Genomic DNA, 23,152 nt, shown 5'->3' with positions numbered 1-23,152 from the left:
TTCTCTGAAACACTATAAATATTTAATTATTTACAAAATATTGAATATTCTAAGGAAATTGACCTTAACTCCCTCCCTCTCCCCCCCCCAAAAGGTGCAGGTGTGACTGGGGGGAGGGTTTTAGATTTTCCTTTTCCAAGAATATTGAGCGTGGCCTGGCAAGTGGATTAGAATTTTGTAATTTGGTATGCTTTTGGGTTTTGAAGGAATATTTCTATATTTCACTTAATCATTGGAAGAAATTGGTTGTGCCTGTGGACAAGACTATTGGCTTTAAAATGTGGAGCATGATCTATCCTTGTGGTACACAGACATAGAACTCAGACAAATTGCAAATCAGCTATGCATTATCATAGCTTATGCAGTCTTTGTCCAGACTTCCCATTCACTTCACTGGAAGGGTCAGCTTTATGTGCACATGTCTTTTCATTCTCGGAGGTAATTGGTGGTTGTGGATATGTGGATTTATTATCCTGAGCAGCAAATCTTAGCACTAGGCATTTAGGTACCTTTCCACTGAAATATAAATTAATTGTTTTAATTTGCTGACTATAATGAATATGTCTGTTGAAGAAAGTATCCAGTGATGCATGTTGTGACAAGAGAGATAAGTATTTTCAAAATATGTCAGCTTGTGTAATAAATTCTATTTTTATTTTTCCTTAATTAAATCTACTTACCATCTTAATGCAGCTTTGACGGAATAGTAATTACCTGTAAATGATGATTACCTTATAAAAAGAGCACTTCATTTGCTTTTATCTCATTTAATTCTTTGCACAATTAATAAGTCTCTGAATGCCCATCTTAAATAATTGTACAGTGTGGTACCTCGGGTTACAAACACCTCGGTTATAAACACTTTGGGTTACAGACTCCGCTAACCCGGAAGTAGTACCTCAGGTTAAGAACTTTACCTCAGGATGAGAACAGAAATCACAAGACGGTGGCAGCGGGAGGTACCCATAAGTGGTAGCTCAGGTTAAGAACGTTTTCAGGTTAAGAACGGACCTCCGGAACAAATTAAGTTCATAACCAGAAGTACCACTGTATGTAGACAAATATAGGGCATCCGTGATATCACAGATATGTTTTTTACATAGTATATCATCTGCTTTAAATTGAGATATGAAGGGCTGGTGGGGGGACAGAAGAAGCTAGAGAGGAAATTTGGGGGAACACAGCGGGGGGGGGGAATGAAATATGATCTCCAGCACAAGGGAATGAGAATTCTGACATACATAGCACTCAAATCCAATATAAATTTCTGCACCCAGAGGGTTCTGCCATCTTCATAAGTTGTTTGCTTGTGAATTGCTGCTTGCCGCCTTCTGATGACCTTTGGTCTAGCTTGGTGATATTAGAAGCAACTGTCCTTTTCTGCTTTTCCTTTGACTTGGCCTCTTCCTTACGGCCAACTTTTCAGCTCTTCCCTCCAGCAGTTCAGGAAACTGCAGCAGTGTTTGAAAAATAAAAACATTAGAAGGTAGGAGCAAAACTGCAAAAAAGAAAACCAACAACAACACCTTTTGTGGGTGTCAAACCTAAGATGAAATATCTGGAAGTTTGGATAGAAAGTGAACTCTAACCATGGCTAACAGAAGGAAGTTGACTACTGCTGAGTATAGTCACAATTTTGCATTAACAAAACTAGGTACTTGTAGCTGTAAATTCCATAAATATGCCAAATAATACAATTTCATATTCTGAGTTGTACATGATAAATGTTACATTCTTATAGCAGTAAAGTAAGTTTTGGTTTGTTTGTTTTTTTAATTAAGTACTGCATATATTTTAGTTTTTCCACAAACTTTCAATTTCCCCGCCTTGGCTTCAATTTTTTCAGAAACTTTAAAACTCTGCATTTCATTGAAGTTACTTCACATGATTTAATGCTTCTGTTGCTAGTTGTTGGAGCATCTTCTATATTTATACAATATAATATAATCACACACAAAGAAATGTGGCTGTTTTATTCAACACATGTGCCTTTCAACCCAAAAGAATTTCACTTAAAATACCGTATTTACTCAAATCTTTGCTCACCTTTTTTGGCCAAATTACCTTGCGAAAATTAAGGTGTGCATTAGATCTGATGGCACATTAGACTCAAGTAAGTATGGTAAAACCTGATTTAAAATTTGGAATTTGAATTAATATCTTGGCATGAAAATAATAGAACTTTCAGGCTTTCAAAGTATTCAATCTATTCTGTGTCAATGTAAAAAAAAAAAATCTGCTATTCCACTAGAATATACAATATACACTTACAGTATACCTGCTCCACAACTTGCACTACCATAAGGCAAAACAAGGTGGTTGCTTCAGGTTACAAATTTGGGGCATCATTAAAGTATCTAACTCCAGGATGGTACCATTTGGATATTTCATCTTGGGTGTCAGGAATTCTTGGTTTAGTAGTCCTTTTTCCTGTTTCAGTGCGACGACTTCTGACATTTCAGTGCCAGATATTAATGAATTACTATTCATGCCAATAAGAGCAACCTTGGCTGAGGTCATTTCCAAGGCTGCCTGTAGAACCCAGTGTTTCTAAGGAGGGTTCTAGCTGTGATCCTGTCCGTACGGAGCAGCACAGAGTTAATGGCATCACAAAACATACTTAAGCATTATGAGAAATGCAAAATAAATATGATATTTTTGTTTCATTTTTAAAAAGGAAGGACTTTACCTCACCAAAGAAATAGATAATAGGTTGTCTTTTTAAAAAATACTATTATGGTGATGGCTACAGGTGCAAAATCAGTATTTACAGAATGGATCAGATCTCTTAAATATGTTCTCCATTAGTTGCTCTAGTATACATGTGACTGAGTGACTTGGAGAGCGCAAGCAGAATGACTCAATTTGCTACTTTGAGTATTTGAAAGGATTTCATTTTCCATTGATGTGTTAAGCATTTATGCGTGTTGCACTTAGCTAATGAATGAAAATGTGAATGGGTTTCCAAGCAGCAAATGGAAGGAGATGATCTGGCTACGGTTCTGATTTCTTCACAATGTCCCTGTGCTGGATTTCACACCAGGATAGAGATGCTATGAATAAATATTATGGATGAGAGAGCACAGAATAAGAGGGGAAAGAGGATTTGCCGCGTGGGCCTTAGGCACTGTGTAGAACACACCCACACACTCAAGCGTTTGTTATTCCTTATTGGATACGAATAAACGGCTGTCAATTTGTGCAAAGCTCTCTGTGTGGCAGAAGATCCTATAACAAATTTCTGCAGCTGGCAGATTGTAGATTTGCTTGCTCAGGTCCTTATTCCTTTGTCAAAAAAAAAACCTGCTTAGCGAGGAAAAAGAAAAGAAAAAGTGCCAATAGAATACATTGTGCAGCCCAAAGCCCTCTCCCCTTCACACACTGAATTTGTATATTACACTATGAGAATATTATCACTACGGCTGTCTATGTGCATAAATTTCAGTACGGTCAGTAGGTGGGGTAAAAGAGTTAAGGCTATCTTGTGTTGATTCAAGCTCAACAAAGCCAGGAAATTGGAAGCTAAGGTTAATGTCTTTAAAGACATGCCCTGTGATCAGTAATAATGTGCAGTGTCACAAATTGTACTTCCTTACCATTTATACTCCATGCACTCACACTTCTTTTTTAGTTCTTTTAGACCCAACTCTAGATAAGAAGGATGGAGTGGCCGGGACCAGCAATGCTTGTCCTCAATTGTCTTATGATGCATCTAAGCATTATTCTGTTGCTAGAGGAAACCTGTTGTGCATTAGCACATGCATGTTTGTTGCTTTACATCAGTAACTGGCAGAATGTGTTAAACAGTGGTGTCCTCTGATGCTGTAGTGGTTAATGTGGCAGGTGATGGTGCCAATAATGATAAAGGTCAAAGCAAGTTTTGAAACTAATTCACCCATACATCGATTTTAAAAAGACAACAGTGAAAGGTGCATATTGGCAGGGCGGAGGTGGCTACCATCCCCCCTCTCAAAGGCAGCTATAGGGATTTACATAGAAAATCAGGGTAGACAAATGACCTCACAAATCTTTGCCCACACATCTTTTCTTTTTCAAAGTGGTGTTGGGGTGGGTGCAGTTTGAAGCAATGAAGTGGTATGCTAAGAGAGGTTTGCTAAGCCCTTCCGCGTTTCGCTACTTTTCAGCCACAACCCCAGAAGTATGAGTAGTGAGAAATTATGCTGATCAGGCTTTTTCAAAGGATAGATATTGTATTTTCTGTAAGTACCATGACGCCTAAGCTAAGTGAATGTCTGCATGGTCCAAACTGGTGCTATAAGTAAGCAACTGAAAGTTCAGGAAGAGTCCATTGGAAAAGCTGGGGGGGGGAATCACTCCTCTTCCCACCCACCTCCAGGTCATCCAGGGCTGAAAATGTAGTGCTGGCTAGACAGAGTGCATAGCCCATTTTAGGCATGCAGTGGTTTGTACTGTTCCGCTCTCCCATGGAAGCAGAGAAGTAAGGATCCAACATATGCAAAAAGTCATCCATGCATTTTTCTACTGAGTAGGCCATTCACCCCTTTAAATGCTTACCAGTTGGAAGAATCCTAAAAAGTTGTCCTCCTCAAATTGTATTACATGATTGTGTCAAGAGGAGAGAGATTGGAAATCACCATTTTAAAAAATATGAAGTTACCTTCCTGTCCATATTTTTTTTTTTGCCTCCATCTGAAATCCACAGTGTCATGCAATGAGTGTTATGGTAGCAGTGTTGTTTCCTACAATCACATTGGACACCATTTTCTCTTATAAAAAATCAAAAGCTCACAGGACATTGAACCGTAGGCAAAATAGTTTTGAACATTGGTCCTTAGCAAACACTAAGCAAACTTGGTCAGAAATAAACCTTTTGAAAGGTAAGCATAAACTACCGTTTCCAAGCTGAATCTCTTCCCCCATGGCTGCAACCAGCTTTGTGTACCTTTTAAACTCAACATTTCTCCAGGATCAGTGTAATTTAATTGAAATAGCTCTGCATGTGTAAACAACTCCTTTGTTTAAAGAAGATTTCGTTGTTTAGTTTGCCTTAAGTAAATGCTGCCTTTTGTTTGTCTGTAAAACATTTGATTAAATGTACAGGCTAATATAGACAGCTTAGCATTCCTCTAGTGGGCTGTATAAGAAGTCTGGAGCATACATTTTAGCATCAAAATGCAGCCCAGATGCTCCCTGTATTTATTTTTTAAATAAAATAAAACAAAAACTTATACTGAAAATAAAAAACCTTCTGCTTCCAATGCTGTCAGTGATTAGCTTTCCAGGTATATTCATGAAACGTCAACCTACTAAAGCTTTTCAACCCTCTTTGAATGCTTCTTGTTTTTTCTGGCAGTTGTACACTTGTCATCATGTACAGTTTAGATAGCCTTTAGCTACTGCTAATGTCAACACGTGATTTTGATGGTTTTACTGTAGGGCGGTGTACTTTCTTAACCTGCTGCAAAAGTCTAATATTCTTAGGGAAAATGTATAGGTATACTCCCATGTGATTGCCCTAAAAAAAACCTCCGTATAAACATTACCCTGATTTAAATATTCTCAACAGTGGTGTGACTAATTTCAGTATTGTTCAAAGGAAATGGTTCACATGGTTGATACTGGCAACATGGTTGCTTCTCATGCTAACATTGTCCTGGGGACCATTAACACTGGTATGGAAAATCGTGCCAACCCCTATAACCCACCTTACTGGAGAAGAGTTGTATTGGAAGACAGTTTTATGCTTTCCTTCTTTTCCTCAGGCAAGATGTGACCTGCACTTTTCTTTTTTTAAAAAAAAGAGATATGCTTATGAACCACTGCACAGGATCTCAGTCTAGAAGTACTAATTCTGTTCTCTTAAGTTTCCCAAATGGGGACAAGGAAGTAATAGTGCACAGTCTCACAGAACTACTGTGAAGGTAAAGGTAAAGGGACCCCTGACCATTAGGTCCAGTCGTGACCAACTCTGGGGTTGCGCGCTCATCTCGCATTATTGGCCGAGGGAGCCGGCGTATAGCTTCCAGGTCATGTGTCAGCATGACAAAGCCGCTTCTGGCAAACCAGAGCAGCACATGGAAACGCCGTTTACCTTCCCGCTGTAGCGGTTCCTATTTATCTACTTGCATTTTGACGTGCTTTCGAACTGCTAGGTTGGCAGGAGCTGGGACCAAGCAACGGGAGCTCACCCCGTCACAGGGATTTGAACCGCCGACCTTCTGATCAGCAAGCCCTAGGCTCAGTGGTTTAACCACAGCGCCACCTGGGTCCCCCAGGTGAAGATAAACAATATCATATTATTTCTCATTATGTGGCTTCCATTGATCATGTGAGAAATCGATAAGGAGTAACTAAAATTGTCGTCTTCTTGATTTAGGCAATGCTGGATATTGCAGCAAACGAAGGTTGGTTGGTGACTGCTCTAAACATAACCAGTTTGGTACAGATGCTGATTCAGGGGCGATGGATCCATGACTCCTCTTTGCTTACTTTACCTAACGTTGAATACCAACATCTTCACCTCTTCAGGTATGCATTTCTTCTTGGGTACAGAATGCAGATATCCCTTGCTTCCCCACACACACATAGTGACATGTGAGCCAGGACCATTTCGTGAAGTCCTGATTGTGGTAATTCCCACTACATACTCCCAGTTTACGTCCACCCTCTTCATTATGGCTGAACAGATATGTTAACACAGATCTTTCAAAGTTTCCAGTCTAACACTTGGGAGTGTATTCAGTTGTATCCTTTCCATTTGTGGATTCGCTTTTGACCCATGTCTCTGAGAGGAGATGGCAGAAACATTGCTTCATATTATCAATGACTGATAATATTTGGCACAATCAAATATTTTAAGATAGAAATGTGAAGCACTTTTATTCATCATGTTATGGAAATGCCTTACCTGATCTTTTGTAAGTACCATATTTTTCTGTGCCTAAGATGAAACTTTTTCCTTAGTAATAATAGGCAAAAATTGTTGGTCGTCTTATATACGTATAGCATCGACTGTACTTGAGGAACGATTCCAACAGATTCCATACGAAAAACACTTAAGTCTTTTATTGACCATTCTGGGTCTCCCAACCACTGCCAAAGTGTCTTTTCTCCTGGCAGATCAAGAGGAACAGATGACTGCAAAGGTTGCAAGGTTTCTAGCTGGGGCAATCAGAATAAGGTCCACTATTTGACTGCTGATTCAGGACCCTAAACTGTGTTTTATATAATCTACTATTTATTTTGTTCTGTGTATATTGCAATGTTTTTTTTTGTTGCTATGGCCGATGGCTGACACAAATAAAGTTTCATTCATTCACATATAGCGGGGTGGGGGGGCGGACAATTGGTGGCAGCAGCCAGCAGGAGATTGGCAGCAGCGATTGGGCGTGCTATCGTCTGTGGTTGCGTTGAGTGGTCACGTGGGCTTTTTGCGGCAAGTGTGCAGACGATAGGTGTCCGCGGCGATGCATGCGATTTACAGTGGCGGGCATGCTGTAGAGCAATTGGTGGGGGTGACCACCCCCCAAAAAAAGCTCAATAACTCTGGGAAATCTCCCCCACAAAATAGCTCAACAATTTTGGACAATTTCCCCACCCCACCCCACCCCACCCCAAAAATTGTTGCGGTCCCAAAAATGGGGTCGTCTTATACATGGGGGCGTGTTATACACAGAAAAATACAGTAATCTGCTGATAGATACATATAGGTTTCTGGGTGGTCTTCAGAGTGGAGTGCTAATTTGTATAAGTGGACCACTAACTACACTCGCCTTAGTTGTAGATGCATAAGGATATGTGCAGAAATGGTCATCTTATTAATTTTAAATGTTAAATTGAAATAAATAATGTTAATCTGCATGGTAAAGCTATTTTCTTCCTTATTAAACCAGTTTAAAGCAAGAGGGTAACTACTTAATGTTATTTGACCTCGGACTGTGGTATACACAGTCTCTCATTTACCCTGTTTTTAAACTATGAAGCTTGCAGTATGGTGGTGTTCGTGCAACTTGTATTTCAAATTCATTGAAACATAAGGCTATTGATGTGAACTTCTAAGACAAAGCTCCACTTAAAATAGATTTTCCCTTCTTTTATCTTAAAATGTGTATTTCTAGTTTCACCTTCTCAACTTTCCTTTTTCCTTTCTTTTTAAACTCCTTTCCTGAGCTTCAATTCTTAACTGGATATATCTTTACTGTTTTACTAGGAACTGGAACCAAGGGAAAAGGAAAGGTGGTTACCAAGGGCCTATTGAATGTCTTCCTGAACTGATTGCTGCATGTGATGGGAAAGAGTCGGTTTTTGCTTCCATTGTAGACCGCGATTTCCATGCCACACACATTACACAGGTAACATTTTCTCTCATGGGTACAGTTTAAAGTTATTGGGTCAATATATATGGAACAAATCCACTTTACACTCTTTCAATGGAGCAACATGATTTTGCATACATATATATTTAATCCACCTAAAATTGAAACCTAAGATTTCAACAATTGGTGCAGAAAAGCTTAATTCAATCTAACGTGTTCCATACTTCAAACACACACAGTTTTGACCAGAAATTCAGGACTGAAGCCTAAATGTATTTGCCATAATCTCAGGTAACAAGGTAATGGCACACACTTTGTCTTCTGCACACACACTTTCTTGATTGGCTTGCTCTGCCACAGGTCCTGGCTTCCGCAAATGCCCATGAACCATTTGTGTACAACATGCTTTCCAATTTCTGAAATCTACAAGAGGTTGCTGAGGGGATCGACATGCAGTACCATGGAACATAGATGTTACTTGTCTGCTGCATGTGGAGCATGTGTGTGAAGATTGTCTTTGCAGAGGTTGATTTTGTTTGTCCATCACATAACAGAAGCAAATATATTAATATATAATAGACCCTAATATATTAATCATCAAATAGTGTTTGCATAGCAGAGCTAGTATTAAGTCACATTCTAGGGCTTATGCAGGTGAACCCCATGATGGTGTGTGTGTGTGTGTGTGTGTGTGTGTGTGTGTTTGTGTTTGTAAGCAGTGCTGTTTGTCAATGGTAGCCACAATACACGAATTGCCCACCACAAATCTGTGTTTAAAGTTGCTGCACAGGGTTGGGGTTTTTTATGTGTGTGGGTCCTCCATATCTTGTACTGTACTTGGGTATACCTGCACACAGTTGATGTAAACTGCATGTCAATGAGAAATGGTATGCTACGATATTTTGAAGAAGAAAATGCTGCTGAAATTAAGTTTAGTATTCCAAGGGCAACTCAAGTGTAGCAGAACTATGACTAGAGACATTCTAACATTTTTTTTAATTCACCCTTAAATCAGAGGAATCTGCCACCTGTGTTTTTAGAGAGGAAAAGAAAAATACTTTGTTAAAAGATTGTGTATGTTATAGCATTGTCGCAAGCTGAAGCATTTTCTGGGTTCAGGAATGTAAAGTTAAACTGCAGGTGCTAACTAAAAACAAAATCTTCAAGTTTTCTTTCAGGTACCCTAAGGCTGCAATCCTAACCCCACTTACATGAGAGCAAGCCCCATTGAATTCTTGGTAAACATAGTTAGATTGAGCGGTTAGTGATTTACCTAAATATAAAACTGGATGTCCTTCGCACTTTTCTCCTTAATTTCAGATAAGCTAAAATTTTGCTTCCAAACAAAAGGTAACTATTTTAATGTCCATTACCAACAATTGTATTTATATATAAAATGTCATCAAAATTGTGAGTAAAAATGCATTAAGATCAAAACAAAACCTTCTTTAACAACAGATTTCTAACATAATATACAATTGACTTAAGTCCAAGTTGTAGATGTGTTGAAAAATTAGAACATTGTTATAATTAGTTCAGGGAAAACTCAGAAGTAAACTAACTTAATTTATTTGCATAAATTGCCGTTTTGTTATCTTAAAAACCAAATGCAAATTGGCTCTGTCTGATACGATGATGGTTATTTGGCTCAAAAGTGCTTCAATTTGCGTAGCAATCTGGTGTCGTCTCTGCAGTGAGACGATCCCAGGTAACATACAAATCCTGAATTATTCCAGAAATTAGTATGTTTAAAGCATCAATTTAAGTGCTAATTGCAGTAGTAATGAGAAAAAGCAGTACTACTGTGAGATTTGCATCTCCCTCCCCATCAGTATGCCTGGAACAGCGGCTGACTGGCAGAGGATTTGGCTGCTAATTAAATAATTGTATGCATGGTAGTGTTCGTGTCTGATTCAATAGATGAAGATTAATCCTCAGATAAATATGTTTGGCTGGTATTGAAATGTCTTAGCAGTTTCTTCAAAAATAGCTTTTGTGTATGTGGTGTGGCCATATCTTTCATGTGTCTGTTTAATATGTCAATAACATAAACTCTGCTTACACTATACATCTAGATGCATGTAAGTGTAAATAAATACATTATATTACAACCTAGAAGGAAACGCTCAGCTGAGTTTGAAGTGGCCATGCAACACATCTGTATGAAGCCCATGGATGTGCTTTGCAGGCCCAAATATAAATATGCTTCTAAAACATTTGTCATTATTTTTAAAAGAGAAACTATCACAGAAATAAGTTGCAGGGCTTAATGGGCTTAATTTTTCATTCGCCTCTTTCTAAACCAAATAAATAAGAAGCCAAAGAAAATATGAATTACCTGTGAAAATGAACATACAGTAATCTGAATGGGCAAGAGTGACTCTCAACACATCCAGAGGCAGAAGTTTCTCCTCCTCACCATCACTTACACATGGTAGACAGCATGTTTGGGGGATTGGAAGCCTCTTGTGTGTGCTGGATGAACACAAGGTAAACATACTGGTACCTACCAATCTACCACAGTCCCCTTAACATTCCAGTAAAGGAGTGTAAGATAGAATCCTATTGGAACCCTGCAGTAAAGTAGATCCTGCCCACTGTTTTGTTGTACAATTTTTCTAAAGCACATCACTTTATATGGGCCAAAGCTTAGTCTTAAGACAATACGTAGTTCCCGCAAAGAGTTTGCAGCACTTCAATTTTGTCAAGGATACAGAAGTTTGATATAGGGAGCTGGATTTCAACATGTAGACTTTCTCTCTCTCTCCCTTCTTGTTGCAGCAGAGGCAGTGGGGTAGGGGAGGAATGAAAAAGAGAAACCTTTCACACACACAAAACAACACCACACCAGTGCTTCTCCTTCAAACCTCCATGATTTGAAGGAGAAACTGTAGGGGATTTTTTTAAATGCATTTTCACCCTACCCCATCAGCTGACAGAGGGTAGGAGCATGTATTTCACAAGGCCTTCAAAAATAAAACCCACCCCCACATTTCTGCTTCAAACTTCCATGAAGATTCAAAATACAAGTGGGGGGCATTTGAAAGCCCTTTATAAACATCCCCCAGCGCCAGGTAATTAAAAAGGGGGTGGCCCTGCCCCCCTGTGAACTTTGGCATATCAGGGGTGAGGGATATAAAGATGTAGCTTTCTGGCCAAAAACAGTTCTCCAATCCTGATTTGAAATATCTGCAATAGATCTGTCTTGAAATGGAGATTAAAGCTATCAAAGTTGCAATTCCAGTTAAGAGACTTGTAAAATCATTTTTTTAAGAAAGACATTTTGACTGATGGATTAGGCAGTAATGGGCAGTGCCCATTTCCCAGCAGGCTGTCACTGAGTGCTTCCCACAAGCACCTGATTGGACACTGGGAGAATAGGGAGCCACACAAGTGCCACGCAACCGGCACAGAGGAAAAGCTTTTTAACCCTGGCCAAGTGAGAACTATAACAGAAGTTCTGTCTGAATTCCCCCCTTGCATCCCTCAGCCGCCCAGTTCTGTACAAGCCAAGTCACAGAAAATAAGTGAGCCATTAAGGGAATAAGGTGAAAGTTCTGAAAGAACCTTGTTTGCTGTACTCAGTGGAATGGGGAAATGGTTAAAGAATGCTGTGCCTGTGTCAGCATAAGTGCCAGCATGGGGGAAAGGTGAGTTTGAACATGGTCAGGCATCTCCCAAGGACCCACATCCCAGCAAAGAGCCCACTTATGATCTCTGTTGAGTTGTTGCAGAGTGGAAAGTGGGGGGGGACCATTATTATTATTATTATTACCCCACCCATCTGGCTGGGTTTCCCCAGCCACTCTGGGCGGCTTCCAGCAAAACATTCAAATACATACCGTTCTCCGAAAATAAGCCATACCCCGAAAATAAGCCATAGTGATAGGCAGTTTAACCTTGTCAGTTAAACTGTACCATACTTAATAATAATAATAATAAAGACATCCCCTGAAAATAAGCCACCGTGGTTGTTGTTTTTTTAGGAAAAATAAATATAAGACGGTGTCTTATTTTTGGAGAAACACGGTAATTCATCAGATACTAAAAGCTTCCCTAAACAGGGCTGCCTTCAGGTGTCTTCTAAAAGTCAGATAGTTGTTTATTTCTTTGATATCTGATGGGAGGGCATTCCACAGGGTGGGCGCCACTACTGAGAAGGCCCTCTGCCTGGTTCCCTGTAACTTTGCTTCTCGCAGTGAGGGAACCGCCGGAAGGCCCTTGTCACTGGACCTCAGTGTCCAGGCTGAACAATGGGGGTGGAGACGCTCCTTCAGGTATACATAGAGACTATCTTGCCCAAAACCCAGAGCAAGCACTAGGTAGCACATAGAGAAGTGAATCTCTGGGCACAGCCAAAGCTACTCAAGGCTTAGCCCTTGCTCACTTCAAACTAAAGCTCCAGTTTGAAATACAAAGCTGATCCGGAATGTAAGGAACTTTTGATCTTGAGGAAGTCCTGAAAACTGCCAAAAAGTATAGGAAAAGTGATAGTCGCTAACTATTTTAAGGACATTAAAGATTCAATCCACTTTGGTTGCAGTAAGCAACTTAGAATGTGGATAACTTTCCATAAGAATTTGAACTTTTGGGTAATTATCTGAACTGATCCTCTGAACTCTCTGTGGTTTGCCTTATCACTAATTAGCACTTCAGTGACTCACTCATTATGGATTATGTTGGGAAGATTTAATTCAGAATGTAATTATAAGTAGTTTTCAGTGGCTTATAGAAGAATAGTTTAATCAGTAGGGGTAAGACAATTTTTTTACATAAAAAATGGACATAAAATAATCTTTCTAAAGCATGTGTAGTGCTCCTCGGGGGTTTCATATTTGCTTTGTTTGTGCTGGCAAAGTCAAATTAAGGAGTGAAATATTTATGGTGACAATTCTAGCAGTTATGTTAAAACAAACAGACCCATTGACTCTTACGGAAATGGAGAAATATCCCTAAAGCACTGGAGATCGATGTTGGAGGGATTCAGGAATGATCTACCCTTGACCCATGTTTCTTTCCTCTCTCTTGGACTACCACGGCAGTTGTGACATGTAGCTCCAGCCCATATCCTTGTGTGAAAGACTCAGGGGTGGATGTTTCTGAAACATCTATTTTTGTATTTTAGGGCTATGTTTCACAGAGTGCTGGTGTCCAATCTTGGTTTTGTGTGTTTATGGATCTTCCATGTTTCTGAGCTCTTGAAAAGCCAGATAAGCCATTTAATTTGTGTGTCTGCATTTAATGTAATGGTGTGTGGTACCTGGTTGTATGTTCAAACATGCATATGCCTGTTTTGTTTCAATCACAGCCTGTGAGCTGTGTGCAGCCTGCCATATGTTTTTCTGCGTCCCTCATAAATGGGTAATGATGCCACATCAGGATGTATCTTGGGGATTGACTGAAATTCTCAGTTCCACGAGAGGCTGAATAAGCTGGCCCCTGAGTTAGTCGGTGTGAAAACTTAGTCCCCCAGACCTCCAATCTGCCCACCCCTGATTAAGTTTGTTCCACCTGGAGGATAGCAAACCTAGCTACTTTTTGTGTGGTTCTAACAATTTGCCTGTTGCCACTCAGCTTCGATCATTGCTCACCATATACCCATGATTAACAGGAATGCAATTAGGGCAAGGGTAGGCAACCTCAGGCTAGCCTTCTCAATCCGGCCCATGGACGATCCAGGAATCAGCGTGTTTTTACATGAGTAGAATGTGTCCTTTTATTTAAAATGCATCTCTGGGTTATTTGTTGGGCCTGCCTGGTGTTTTTACATGAGTAGAATGTATGCTTTTATTTAAAATGCACCTCTGGGTAATTGTGGGGCATAGGAATTCGTTCATATTTTTTTTCAAAATATAGTCCGGCCCACCACATGGTCTGAGGGATGGTGGACCGGCCCATGGCTGAAAAAGGTTGCTGACCCCTGAATTAGGGCCAAGAGAGATGACCCGCTTGTTGCTTCTTACACCTTCTGGGAAATGAAATTGTTAGTGATACAATTCTTGGCAGAGTTTGAGTTCCAACAGACATCAGAGTGGTTGAGTTTTGGGGTACCGTCTGTGACAGAGTGGAATATTGTGTGGCAGGTTGCGATAACCAAGGGGAATAATTTTTTAAATGGAATACTCTGCATTGCACAAACAAAGGGCCTTCCATTAAATCAAAGCCACAATGGAAGAAAATCTGGTGTCACATAGCAGGGAGCGCTTCATCCAAGAAGGCAGATGCATGCACTAGCTTAAGACGAAGTAGGTGTTTTCTTCAAATTTATTGTTTTGGTCATATGCAGGTTTAATTAATTGATGGTTCAATTAAAACTATTTAATTGGTTAAGTTTCTTTAATCAGGCAACATTAATTATTTATTAATTCATTAGCTGTTCATTAACATACATGCCCTACAATCCAAACAGCATATAGAGTAGCATTACGTGCAGAGGAGCCTCCCTTAAACTAGTGGTATAAGATTTCTTTCAGGTACGTAATGCTTGGCATCTAGGATTGTAGGCCAAAATTCTCACCAAAATTAAAAGTGGAGAGATTTCTCTATCTTCTTCCCTACCCAGTAGTTGTCCTGTGGTTATACCAATAGATTCAGTACTAAGGGAAGGTGAGCAGCTGGAAAGGGGAATAATTTGGGTACCGTTGATATAATATGAGTGCCTATTGCAGGTTGCACTTTTCTGCAAATCTTTCAATCTGATCTGTTGAACTCTAGAGTAAGTAGGTATCAGAGCCTGGTATCCCAATGCAGCAGAGGAGCCAAATCAAAAAGACTGATAACAGAGCAGGGGTGGGAACCCTGCAGCCCACAGGACAAAGTTGGCCCAGTACAGGTCCCTGTTTGGCCCACAAGGCCATTTTTGCCAAACCGCACCTCCTCACATGATATGGGTAGAGACACAGCTAGATCAGCTGCATGTCTTGAGTTCCTCCTGGGGATCTCGATCACACAGCTGGTTCCTGTAGTAAGCAGCTTTGTTAATCCTACGCTTGCCACTTTGGGCTGGCAAATCCCCCTGCTCTGCAGTTCCCAAGTGCCTGCCAACTGCATGACGTTCAGACGCTTGGAAAATGCTGCACAAGGGACTTAGGCAGGCGGGTGAGACAACACACTTGTCAATCATAAGGTGTCCTAATGTCTTTTTTTAAAAAAATATTTTTATTAATTTTCCAATTAAAACCAATTATATCACATTCAATATTTCAAATTATACACATATATATATCAATCAAACCGAATGTTATGCCAAATCATCTAAAGAATTTTTTATTTGGGTTCCCATGCTTCAAGAAATTGGGAATTCCTCGCAACTGTCCACTGCCGTCTTTTTTCTAAAGTTCAAATCGTCCTCCAAGTTCATAATAATCCAGATCTTCCCCTTACAGTCACATAGATGTTTTCCACTTTCATCCGATTGTTTCCCAGCTGCTGAGATAAATATCAAACAAAGTTTCACAGATGTTCTTTCTCCTGTGTGAGTTAATCAGTCCAGCCTCCCCATAAATCTTCTTAATGGAGCTCCCTGTTGCGTCGAAGCAGCCCGAAGCAGCGCCATCTTAAAAAGCTCAAATCACTTTCGTTTTCTCTCATAGCCATGAAGATTTACGATCATTATAGAATTTACAGCTTTTTCAGGCAGGAGACCCAAACATCAAACCATAAACTCTTGGTAAATTAATGGATCTCCTTGCCCTATAGCTGAACTTAGCTTCAGGTCGCTGCTCCAATTTAAAGTGCGTCACAGCTCATAAATCCTCCGAGCGCGTCCAGAACTCCTTCCGTCCGACTAGGGGGGGGCTTTTCTCATCGGCAACTCCACATCTTTAAAAAATATGCTCAGTAACAACAGTTATAAAGTTCAACTCACACAGTCTTTTGCTTCTCTTTCACTCCAAACAAGCCAGGACATCGCGTCCGGGAAGGTACGAGGCAACAATATGAAGGAAAAAAAAATAAAAACTCACTTCCCTTATCGCTCCGTCCCCATCAATCCTTCTTCCAGATGCAGTACAATCTTTGACTCCTCTCCCTCAGCAGCATAAATTTCTCAGCAGTAAACAGCGCTTCTTCCCCTCCTTCTGAAGTATGTCCATAGATTTAAGCCTAATTATCTTCTTTAACCATGGAAATCCCCGCCATGCAGATTAGCGTCCGGGAGTCCTGGCCCTCGTAAGTGCTCAGCCCAAGCTCCCCCCACTCCAAAAACAGTCGGAGTGGGTCTGGGGGCATCGCGGGCCAGCGGCCCCTCTCCGTAACCCCCGGAGAGGGTAGGGGGTTGCCATTTACTCCCCTAGCAAAGGTGTCCTAATGTCAATGTTGGCCCATAGGGGTGGGGACTGATAGTGATCTGATCCACCAGGCCAAAAGAGTTCTCCACCCCTGCAATGGAAAGTTAAGACCTGCGAAGGAATAATGGACAGCAGTTTTGTAATATGCAAAAATCCAGAATGAAACACATAATTACATAATGAGATTTTGCACATAAAATTGAAAAACAAAAACAGTTGTGAGAATGTTTGGGAGACTTTTATTTTTTGTGTTTTTCCTACTCTACAGGCTTGGCATTTCTTGTCCCACTTGCCTGTTATAGAAGTTAATATGACTATTAAAGGTGGCTCGGACGAAGCAGTTCAAGAACAGAATGAACTACCTGTCCCAATGCTGGCAACAAACATGCGGGATAACAAAAAGTGGATCAAGTTGCATGCGGACCAAGAATATGTCCTCCAGATAAAATTGAGGAGATTGCATATGGGTTACACCAAGGTAGATTTTTGTACTGTTTTTTTTGTGGGTTTTTTGCTGTTCTTTCTCCCTGTCCCAGTCACTGGTGCCTAATGCCCATTTCTTGTCCTCCTTTTGGATATCCTAGAGTCATCATGGTATGGCTTCATCAGGTCAATTTCATATGATGACTATTTTGCTTGAAAAATCACATGGGTAGGGCTTGTATTCGCCGTATTGTGAATTCTAAGCCCGATGGCCTTCCAGATGTTTTGGGACCACAACTCCCATCATCCCTGACCACTGGTCCTGTTAGCTAGGGATGATGGGAGCTGTAGTCCCAAAACATCTGGAGGGCTGAGTTTGCCAGTACCTGGCTTAAGGATTGCCTGTTTCCTTATATTCCTGCCCAATCAATGCGAACATTGGGGGGAGTCTATATTAGTGGTTACCCATGACTAAGATGAACAGCTCATACCAACCAGGAGCCATGCACAAATACCTTTCTATTTCAGCTTAAAATGCATATATTAAGTCCACATTCTGTTTTTACAATTAATTTTGATTTTTCCCACTCTGCTTTTTTTTTAACTGTTGCGCACAACTTAGAAATTTTGGGGTGGTCATTCCATAAATGTGCATTTTCTTCCTTCCAGGGCAGGCAAGACAGCAAAGCCATTGCGCCACGGTTCCCCAAGACTAAAGACGAAGGGTGGTTCTTGATCCTCGGAGAAGTGGACAAAAAGGAACTTGTTGCTTTGAAAAGAGTTGGATATGTCAGAAATCAGAGTGCGGTTTCAGTTGCTTTTTACACCCCAGAAACTCCTGGAAAGTAAGATATTACTGAATGAAAGCTGTTTTGGTTTTTGAAACTGGGACTTCTTTTTGTGGGGGTGAAACAAACTGATATCATTTTCTTTCACTTTATCACAGGTATATCTACACTTTGTATCTTATGAGTGACAGCTACCTCGGAATGGACCAACAGTATGACATTTATCTGAATACCCTACCAACCAATACATCAGCACAGGTCAACACAGAGATCTCTGGTGCCTTAAATGACCTGGCTCTGAACTAACATGGCCTTTGTACTCACCTGTGCACATGTTCATTCTAGGAAAGGGAAATTGTGTTTGCCAAAGTGCAATCAGCATCCAACTTCGACACCTAGGAAATTGAAAGTGACTACTGTATTGATTCTGATAACACAGAGTTAGCCACAGTGGCCTTTTACCCAATAAAAGGGTTGCATTTTTTAAAATAAATCATTTTCTAGGTTTCTTGCAAAGCGACTCTGTTTTCCTATTAATGTATATTGCCACTGTTGGTTTTGGCAGGTCAGGATATGAAAGGAGCAGATCCTTTGATTTGCAAAAACTTAACCTTTTCATTAGTGTTCCTGAAATCATCATTGCAGCCACTTTCTGTGATCCAAACACACCATTTATGTGTTAGTAAGCTGGAGATTCCAAACTAGCTCTCAAAGAGGCAAGAAAGTTCCAACTGCATGGATGGTTTGTGCATGAATGAAGTATTTCAATCACAGCCACTCTGTGTACATGGTTCTTTCCCCCCTTTAATTTATGAGACATGGCGATGGGGGAACGTTGCTGAGGTACATTGCAAGGTTTTGTACTGAAGACAATGCCTGTGGCACATTTTGTCATCTCAGAATTTTCTGTGTAAAATGTATAGGAAATAGTAATAAAGTTCAGCACTTAAGCACATCATACGTTTGAAAAGTCATTGTACACGGGCCTTTTTAAAGGACTTGAAAATTGACTGTACATTCAATAGGCTGTGCCATTTGAGGTTACATACAAAAGAGTTCAAGCTGAAATTAGGAATGTAAAGTACCGTATATTCTGGCCTATAAGACGACTTTTGAACCCAGGAAAATCTTTTCAGAAGTTGGGGGGTCGTCTTATACGCCGGGTATAAGATTCTGCGGTCACCGCATATGGTGGGGGGAGCTCCAAAACGGCCCGCAAGCGCATCCCCGCCATATGCAGCGACCGTGTAAGCGGCTGCCGCTTTCTTTCCGTGCAGGAAGAGGGGATACGTGGGGCTTTCCTCCCTGCAGGAAAGAAAGCAACAGCCGCTTACTCGCATGTAAGCAGCAGCCTCCGCTTTCTTTCCATGCAGGAAGAGGGAACGCACAGGGCTTTCCTCCTTGCAGGGAAATAAAGCAGCAGCCGCTTACTCGCATGTAAGCAGCAGCCGCTTTTTTTCCGTGCAGCAGAGGGGACGCACGAAGCTTTCCTCCCTCCTCCCTCCTCCCTGCAGGGAAAGAAAGCGTCACCTAATTACGCGTGTGTAAGCAACTGCCGCTTTCTTTTCCTGCAGGAAGAGGGGAAAGAAAAGCACAGAAAGAAAACATGCACGGCAGCCTCTTTCTTTCTCTCCCCCCCCCTCACCTCGGTGCCTGGAACAACAGAGTGCCAGTGGAGCAGGCTCCCTCCCCTTCTCCCTCTCCCCACCTCTCCTCCCCTCCCTCCGAATGAAATCTACGGTAGTTCAAGTAGTTCTTAGCATGCCTGCAAGTAAGTGCATTTAAACACCTGTGCATTTAAGCACTGATGTCTCTCTTTTGGCTTCATTTACTGGTGTTTAAAAAGCGGGGAAAGGAAGAGATACAGAAAATTTTTAATTGGTGTGCGTTGGAATTTTGGGATATACTCATTAAGGTAAGTATATCCCAAACTCTATATTTTGACTGGAAAAGTAGGGGGTCGTCTTATACGCCTAGTCGCCTTATACACCGGAATATACGGTAGCAATGCATGTTTAATGTCTGTAGAGTGACTGGTACTGCAGTGGTTTATACTGGTAAGTTTATTGGGGGTCTAAAAAATTCCTCATTAAAACAAACACAGCTACTGCACTTGATAAATGTGTTTAGAAAGGCCTAATTAATAGCTAGTACAAAACGATGTCAATGGGTATTTTTATTTGTTTGTTTCTGGGTGGCATATAAAGTTATCTGGGCAGCTTACGATAAAGCACATTAGAAATACATTCAATAGGTTTGCGATATAAAAATCAAGAATTTAAAAAGCTGGAGAAAATAAAAAGGGTTTTATCTGCTGCCAAAAATACAGCAAAGTGTGTGCTCTGGGAGAGCATTCCACACCCAAGGTGCTGCCACTGAAAAGCCCCTTCCCCAATGCCAAACTTTACTTGGTGGGGGTCCATGAAGAAGGGCCTCCAAAAGTGGTCTCCTGGTATGTGTTGGTCCATAAGGGAAGAGGCTGTCCTTCAGGTAACCTATTCCCAAGGTGTTTGGAGCTTTCTCTGTTAAAGCCAGCATGTTGAATTGGACCTGGAAGCGGACTGGAATCCAGGACAGCTGACAAAGCACTGGCGTAATATGAGCTAATTGCAGAGTCGCAGGTAAGTCGTGTCCCCTGTTCTCGACCAACTGAGGCTCCTGGATCATTTTCAAAGGCGATTCCATTGCTGTAATCAAAGCAGGAGGTTACCAGAGCACTGATAACTGAAGGAAGGCTGTCTCCATACAGTTGTGGCTGTGGTTGGTATATCGACTAAAGCTAACAAAAGGCTGTTTGCGCTGCAAAAGCCACTTGTGTCTCTACCAACAAGGTTGCCTCAGTGAACATCTCCCAAGCTGCAAACCCTGATTCTTTAGGGGCAATGTAAATCCCTCCAGAGCAGGATGAACCCGCATCTGCATTGATGCGCCACATCTAAAACTATTTCCATCTTGTCTGGATTGAACCAGTAGTGGAGAACCGTGTGCTTTGTTTTTTGTGAGCCTATGTATTGTCCAAGAGCAGCAGCTATAGCGTTTCGCTTCCCTTTACCCATTTAACAAGCCAGCAACAGCAGCAGGGAGCTAGATAGAAAGCACCACAATATTCAGTATTAAGGTTTTTCAGTTTCAGAAAAATGTGCTTTGTTTCCAGTGTCAGTATAATTACATTATTTTTAGGTCACCTTACCTTACCATACAAGTTTAATAAATAATCACGGGATGACATGCCAATAATATTTCTATTCTGCTACCTTTTGTATCACAACTAAATGATGTTGCTGAGACTTGTCTCATATTCCGAGATAGAGCTCTTAAAATATTTTATTGCAAACATAATAATTCACATGCGGATACCATGCTCATTTGGTCACATTGGTTGGGGTGCAGCATATTTGCTCGTTGCCTTTGAAATCCTACTATTTAATGTAACATGTTTAAGAGCCTATTCAAGGACTCTCAGGTTTGCAATACTGGGTGCTTTTGTTCTTTACCTGAAAGTACTTACTTTTCCTTGGAGGGTATACATAAATGTTCACTGTGCTTCAGATAAGTTAACACAGAGAATACAGAAGGGTATTTCTGAATGCCTTCCATAGAAAGAAAAGACCTACCTGATTTTTTTCATTATCCCTGCACAGACAATGGATAGTTTCAAAGGGTCAGCTCCTCAGTGAAAAAAAATAACAATTTCAAAGTCATTTTTTTAAACACACCCACTAGAATGCCCTAATTTTTGAGAGAGTGGGAAATATATCCAGTCATTTTGAACATCCTCAGAGAGCTGCGGATAGTTTTTATTGTGTTCGACCTGCATCCAAATCTACATTTTTGAAAAGGCTATGATATTTTAACTATACACCTCATGGTGCCAGGAAATAAATTGAATGGCTTTGCAATGTCCACAGCTGTAGAGCAATTGCTTCACAGAATTAAATCAGTGTGATGCATAATTAACTGAATGGTGGCAATACAACAAAAAAATTGTTAATATCTATCTTAATATTCCTCCCCATTAAGAGGAGGACCAGTGTTCGGAGATGCAGGGGTCAACTGTCTCAAGAAATTAACCCTATATACTCGAGTATAAGCCGACCCGAATATAAGCCAAGGCACCTAATTTTACCTCAAAAAAACTGTCAAAAACTTATTGACTCGAGTATAAGCCGAGGGTGGGAAATGCAGCAGCTACTGGTAAATTTCAAAAATAAAAATAAATACCATCCTATGCCTTTCCCAGCTGCCGCCACCTCGCACAGAGCAGGCATAGGACGGGGGTTTGGAGAGTCGCCGCACAGCGCTTCTCTGAACCCCCAGTCCTGTGCCTTTCTCCGCCACCGCCCGCCTTACCTCGAATATAAGCCGAGGGCGGCTTTTTCAACACATTTTTGGTGCTGAAAAAGTAGGCTTATCCTCGAATATATATGGTATATCCTTGGAGTGCTTTTGAGTTTGTGGCTACCTCTACTTCACCAGGCTGTAAAATACTTTTTAAAAAATCAACACCAGTCTAGTGAAGCGAAGCCCCATACAGGACTGAGCTGGAGATAGACTAGACAGTTAAGAATAAAACTTGACTTCCATTAGCAGCATTGTTCTATCCATTAAATGTGGATTATGTGGAAACTACATGCCATATATAAATATGTAATGCTTTTCATTGACGCCTATTATCACAATATGAAGTTGCGCTTTAAATGAAGCAGGTTTTTTCATGCCAAATATCTGTGTTCACATATTACTTTCGTCACTTAGTGTTGTTTGATATGTTTTTAGGACATTAGGTTTTCAAAATATGTCTGAAATACCCTGGTTGCAAAAAAATATTGGCTTTGTAAAATAAATTCACAGTCTACCTAATGGAGGCAAATTTATTGCAATCAGTTTTATATAAAATAGTTCCTAAGCAAACTTTATATACAGTATATTCCAGACAGCAGGCTGTGCAATCATAATCGATCAGGAGGATTATAAACCAAGGAAAAATATACACTAAACATCTGACGTGGTAGTTATTTATGTGTGGTATGTAGATATATTTTTACTGTTCCCTGATAAACCTTGCAGGTTAAAGGCAAAGCGTAATTCTGTGTGACAGGCCTTTTTCCAATATTATGAGAATTATCTTGGAACAAACGACAAGGAATTAGGGAGTGATCATATAACTAACGATGGTGATTTAGAAAATGGTAAGAGATGTTGAAAATGACATCTTAATCAACCAACAGCTAAAACCTCAGGCGCCACATGGAGAGAGAGAAAATGAAGATGGAAACCAAAGATGTTTGGGAAGCTATTATAGAGCTGAAAGATGATATTCATGTACTGGAAAATGTCACTGAAGTGCTGTCATTTT

At 40.5% G+C, this 23,152-nt stretch overlaps 1 protein-coding gene across 2 annotated transcripts in view; it reads left to right on the top strand.

Moving 5' to 3' along the window:
• Nucleotides 1–18,751, top strand: part of ASCC3 (activating signal cointegrator 1 complex subunit 3) — a 202,937-nt gene extending 184,186 nt beyond the window's left edge. For both annotated transcript variants that reach the window (XM_035109325.3, XM_088665994.1), the window contains 5 exons: nucleotides 6,359–6,510; nucleotides 8,192–8,333; nucleotides 16,854–17,063; nucleotides 17,678–17,853; nucleotides 17,955–18,751. In XM_035109325.3, coding sequence (XP_034965216.2) covers nucleotides 6,359–6,510; nucleotides 8,192–8,333; nucleotides 16,854–17,063; nucleotides 17,678–17,853; nucleotides 17,955–18,102 — 828 coding nt within the window. In that variant the 3' untranslated portion in view covers nucleotides 18,103–18,751. The remainder of the gene's footprint in view (nucleotides 1–6,358; nucleotides 6,511–8,191; nucleotides 8,334–16,853; nucleotides 17,064–17,677; nucleotides 17,854–17,954) is intronic.
• Nucleotides 18,752–23,152: the final 4,401 nt, after the last annotated feature.

The sequence above is a fragment of the Zootoca vivipara genome, chromosome 3 (genome assembly GCF_965207765.1).
Source record: "Zootoca vivipara chromosome 3, rZooViv2.hap1.1, whole genome shotgun sequence".
Classification (NCBI taxonomy): domain Eukaryota; kingdom Metazoa; phylum Chordata; class Lepidosauria; order Squamata; family Lacertidae; genus Zootoca; species Zootoca vivipara.
The sequence above is the reverse complement of the archived record's forward strand: the minus strand, read 5'-3'. Positions and strand labels throughout refer to the sequence as shown.